The sequence below is a fragment of the Penaeus chinensis genome, chromosome 9, assembly GCF_019202785.1.
Source record: "Penaeus chinensis breed Huanghai No. 1 chromosome 9, ASM1920278v2, whole genome shotgun sequence".
Lineage (NCBI taxonomy): Eukaryota > Metazoa > Arthropoda > Malacostraca > Decapoda > Penaeidae > Penaeus > Penaeus chinensis.
In genome coordinates this window covers 31,356,067-31,361,066 of record NC_061827.1, presented here as the reverse complement: position 1 = coordinate 31,361,066, position 5,000 = coordinate 31,356,067, and the positions used below count along the sequence as shown (strand labels likewise).

At 45.8% G+C, this 5,000-nt stretch overlaps 1 protein-coding gene across 5 annotated transcripts in view; it reads right to left on the bottom strand.

Moving 5' to 3' along the window:
- LOC125028889 (meiosis regulator and mRNA stability factor 1-like) overlaps positions 1-5,000 on the bottom strand; it is a 41,262-nt gene that overhangs the window by 21,897 nt on the left and 14,365 nt on the right. For all 5 annotated transcript variants that reach the window (XM_047618481.1, XM_047618482.1, XM_047618479.1 and 2 more), the window contains exons 6-7: positions 2,687-2,813; positions 2,409-2,578 (exon numbers count right to left, since the gene is read on the bottom strand). In XM_047618481.1, the coding sequence (XP_047474437.1) occupies positions 2,409-2,578; positions 2,687-2,813 (297 nt within the window). The remainder of the gene's footprint in view (positions 1-2,408; positions 2,579-2,686; positions 2,814-5,000) is intronic.

Genomic DNA, 5,000 nt, shown 5'->3' with positions numbered 1-5,000 from the left:
AGGAGAGAGAGGAGAGAGAGGGAGAGAGAGGGAGAGGGAGAGAGAGGGAGAGAGAGGGAGAGGAGAGAGAGGGAGAGGAGAGAGAGGGAGAGCAGAGAGAGGGAGAGGGAGAGGAGAGAGAGGGAGAGGGACGGAGAGGAGAGAGAGGGAGAGAGAGGGAGAGGGAGGGAGAGGGAAGATGGAGGGAGTGGGAGGGAGATGGGAGAGGGGAGTGGGAGGGAGAGGGGAGAGGGAGGGAGGGAGGGAGGGAGGGAGGGAGGGAGGGAGGGAGGGAGGGAGGGAGGGAGGGAGGGAGGGAGGGAGGGAGGGGGGGGAGAGAGAGGGAGAGAGAGAGAGAGAGAGAGAGAGAGAGAGAGAGAGAGAGAGAGAGAGAGAGAGAGAGAGAGAGAGAGAGAGAGAGAGAGAGAGAGAGAGAGAGAGAGAGAGAGAGAGAGAGAGAGAGAGAGAGAGAGAGAGAGAGAGAGAGAGCGAGAGAGAGAGGGAGCGAGAGAGAGAGAGAGAGGGAGAGAGAGAGAGAGAGAGAGAGAGAGAGAGAGAGAGAGAGAGAGAGAGAGAGAGGGAGAGAGAGAGGGAGAGAGAGAGGGAGAGAGAGGGAGAGAGAGAGAGAGAGAGAGAGAGAGAGAGAGAGAGAGAGAGAGAGAGAGAGAGAGAGAGAGAGAGAGAGAGAGAGAGAGAGAGAGAGAGAGAGAGGGGGGGGGGGAGGAGGAAGAAAGAGAAAGGGTATCCAGTATAGTGACATTTGTATACCCTGCTCTGATAGTCTAGAAATTTGGTAAAGAATATTTCTAGTTACCATGCTTTCTGGACTAAATGTAGTGAGTGTACCTAGCTGTCAGAAGAGACAGCTAAGTGTCACTGTTGTTCACTATCTTTTTTAATGGCATGGTATATGGCTACTGACTGAACATCAGTTGTTTGCCCAGATGGATATTTGCATACATTCTTTAAGAGAACTATAAGGAATTAGTACACCAATCCCTGCTGCTCCATGAGGGTTAGTAGAGCTATCACAGCAGATTGCAAGTGGGAGGGTACCATAAGAGAATTTAATCTATATATTTCAGGTAATGGCCTTTTAGTTCTGTTACTGATGTCATGGATTTAGGTCCTGTTAATTTGTCAATATAAACATATACATGAGATCTATGCCATGATGCAGTAAGTGTTACTTTGGGATGTTAGTAGCATCAATGTTTCACTGAAGCAGAGCATAGTTTGCGTAGTTTAGGCCTTCCATTCTAGGTTGGATTGTATCACACTGGAGTATTGGGGCCATCAAGCAAGCCTAGCTCTATAATTAATCTTATTTGACAATGCAAGGGAAATTTGTGGACTGGTTTGAATCTGCAGAAGTCTGCTGCCGAGTATGGTGTTAACTTGGGGTAATAGAACTGTGAATTGAAGGGAGGTCTAGCTGTTTCCTCATGACAAGATCTTTAGAAGTCATTGGGTAGCCCAAAATTAATCTCATGGTCTTGTTCTGTAATACTTCAAGGTGTTTGTGACAACATACTAAGAACCAGGCTTAGATAGCCTATTAGGGTCCTAAGAAGGGTAATATACATCAACTTTAGGACATTTAAGGCGATACCTGTGTCTACTACTAATGCACTGTAAAGGTCTCAAATGCTCCAAGCAATGTTCCCTGATGGTTTGAACAATTTCATGGGTGAGGCAAGAAGTGCAGGACATGAGGTGGGAAGCAATAACCATAACACCAAGATATTTAACCTAGTTAGCGCAGGTGGGTACACTACAATGCTACGTCCACTATAATAAAAGTTTATCTGCTGTCTTTACCAATAGATGATTCTATAAGTGCTTAGACACCCCGGTGTCAGCTATTAGTCTTACCTATCTCACCTACTGTTTTATTGTCTTTAATGTTAATATTTTAATAACAATTAAATAATCATAATATCAATGTCAATATTAATAGTATTGGAACGAAAAACACATTCTCCCACAAATTCAAGGAATGTGGAAATCAGGCACAGTCACTAGGTCCAACTGACAGACTCCTTGGTGGCTGAGCACATGTGGAACAAAACTCACAAAAATCTAAAGGGGACAATACATAACCCGCAGACATTGGGTTAAAGGTGTCCATCTTAGCAATAACTTGTCCATCTATTCTTGGAATGTACAGAAGTACACAAGATCTGGAATTATGATTGGTCTTCATAGGGTTGATACGAGTCTAAGAGAAGCACACTTTTTCCTGAACCTCTGAAGAACATATTCCCCTTTATCAAAGACCAGGATGAGAATGTCATCAGCGCAGGATGTGATGTTGCATAGGTCTTCTAATGATTGCTGAGCTTGCAAAGGGAGTGTATAAGTATATTAAATAGTGAAAGGGACAGGAAGTAAAATTTATTACAAAACAAAATTTAATATGCCTTTACCTTGCTGCCAGCTCAGGTGTTTGGAAATAGATAGGAACTCCATGGGGTCGAACCCTGCCCACTTTGCCTCCACAATTAGCCGACAGCATTGTCAGGCGGCGACGAATGGCATTGTCATCCATATTCTCTGGTATGTTTTTAATTATAATTTCACGACGCAAATTCGTTGACTGCAAAAATACAAATACAAATATGAGACTAAATATTTGTGTTAATACAGGAAGCTCAAATATTTCATACTAGAAACATCAGAAAGGACCGTTGTTGCTTGTACCTACCCTTGGTTTAGTGACTCGTTGTGGAAGCTCTTGTGTAACATCCGTGAACAAGGCAGTCTGGTGAGCACAAAGTTTGAGAGAATCTTGAGCATGAGCATTATGGACTAATATAACACGTAGATTCTTCCTGGAAATATCAAAATTAAAAACAGGTCATTTACAATTAACTGACATAGAAAGGCAGTTCAAACAGATCTAAACATGAATGAGATAACAGTGAATTCATGAATAACTAATCTTCCTATTGACCAAACCCAATAAGCAGCAAGACGTGCAGATTATGTATTAATTCTGTTGAAAATATTCAATTCTCTTTCTTTAATTTTTGTATGAACTAATTATCATCAGTATTGGAAGGAAAATATTAGCTTCAAAATGTCACAATTATGAAATGTATGTATAGAAAAAGTAAACAAATAATTAAATGTGTGTGTGTGTGTCTGTATGGTATGTGTGTGTGTGTGTATGGTGTGTGTGTGTGTGTGTATGGTATAGCTTCAAAATGTTGCAGTTATGAAATATATGTATAGAAAAAAAAAAAAATCAATAAATAATTAAATGTGAGTGTGTGTGGTGTGAGTGTCTCTTTCCTTCTCTGTCTGTCTGTCTCTGTCTCTTTCCCTCACTCTCTGCCTCTCCCCCCCTCTTCCCCTCTCTCTCCCAGAGAGAGAAAGAGAGAGAGAGAGAGAGAGAGAGAGAGAGAGAGAGAGAGAGAGAGAGAGAGAGAGAGAGAGAGAGAGAGAGAGAGAGAGAGAGAGAGAGAGAGAGAGAAAGAAAGAAAGAAAGAAAGAAAGAAAGAAAGAAAGAAAGAAAGAGAGAGAGAGAAAGAAAGAGAGAGAGAGAGAGAGAGAGAGAGAGAGAGAGAGAGAGAGAGAGAGAGAGAGAGAGAGAGAGAGAGAGAGAAAGAAAGAAAGATGAGAGATGAGAGATGAGAGATGAGAGATGAGAGATTGAGAGATTGAGAGATTGAGAGATGAGAGAGAGAGAGATGAGAGAGAAGAGGAGGGAAGGGGAGGGGAGGGGGGGGGAGAGGGGAGGAGGTGAGAGAGGAGAGTGAGAGTGAGAGTGAGAGTGAGAGTGAGAGTGAGAGTGAGAGTGAGAGAGGAGAGAGAGAGGAGAGAGAGAGTAGAGAGAGAGGAGAGAGAGAGGAGAGAGAGATGAGAGAGAGAGGAGAGAGAGATGAGAGAGATGAGAGAGAGGAGCGAGAGCAGAGGAGAGGAGAGGAGAGGAGAGGAGAGGAGAGGAGAGGAGGAGAGGGGAGGGGGGGAGGGGGGAAGAGGGGAGGAGGAGAGAGAGGAGAAAGAGGAGAGAGAAAAGAGAGGAGGGGAGGGGAGAGGATGAGAGGAGACCAGAGGAGATGAGAGAAGGTAAGAAGAGAAGAGGAGGAGAGAAGAGGAGAGGAGGAGAGAAGAGGAGAGGAGAGGAGGAGAGAAGAGAAGAGGAGAGGAGGAGAGAAGAGAAGAGGAGAGGAGGAGAGAAGAGAAGAGAAGAGGAGAGGAGGAGAGAAGAGGAGAGGAGAGGAGAGGAGAGGAGGAGAGAAGAGGAGAGGAAAGGAGGAGAGAAGAGGAGAGGAGGAGAGAAAGGGAGAGGAGGAGAGAAGAGGAGAGGAGTAAAGGAGAGGAGGGGAGAGGAGAGGAGAGGAGAGGAGAGGAGAGGAGAGGAGAGGAGAGGAGAGGAGAGGAGAGAGGAAGAGAGAAAAGGAGAGGAGGAGAGAAGAGGAGAGGAGAGGGGGAGAGAAGAGGAGAGGAGGAGATAGGAGGAGATAGGAGGAGATAGGAGGAGAGAGGAGGAGAGAAGAGGAGAGGAGAGAGGAGCAGAGAAGAGGAGAAGAGAGAGGAGGAGAGAAGAGGAGAGGAGAGAGGAGGAGAGAAGAGGAGAGGAGAGAGGAGGAGAGAAGAGGAGAGGAGAGAGGAGGAGAGAAGAGGAGAGGAGAGAGGAGGAGAGAAGAGGAGAGGAGAGAGGAGGAGAGAAGAGGAGAGGAGAGAGGAGGAGAGAAGAGGAGAGGAGAGAGGAGAGAGGAGGAGAGAGGAGGAGAGAAGAGGAGAGAAGAGGAGAGGAGAGAGGAGGAGAGAAGAGGAGAGAGGAGAGAGGAGGAGTGAAGAGGAGAGAGGAGAGAGGAGGAGAGAAGAGGAGAGGAGAGAGGAGGAGAGAAGAGGAGAGGAGAGAGGAGGAGAGAAGAGGAGAGGAGGAGAGAAGAGGAGAGAAGAGAGGAGGAGAGATAAGGAGAGAAGGAGAGAAGAGGAGAGGAGAGGAGGAGAGAAGATGAGAGGGGAGGAGAGAAGAGGAGAGGAGAGGAGGAGAGAAGATGAGAAGG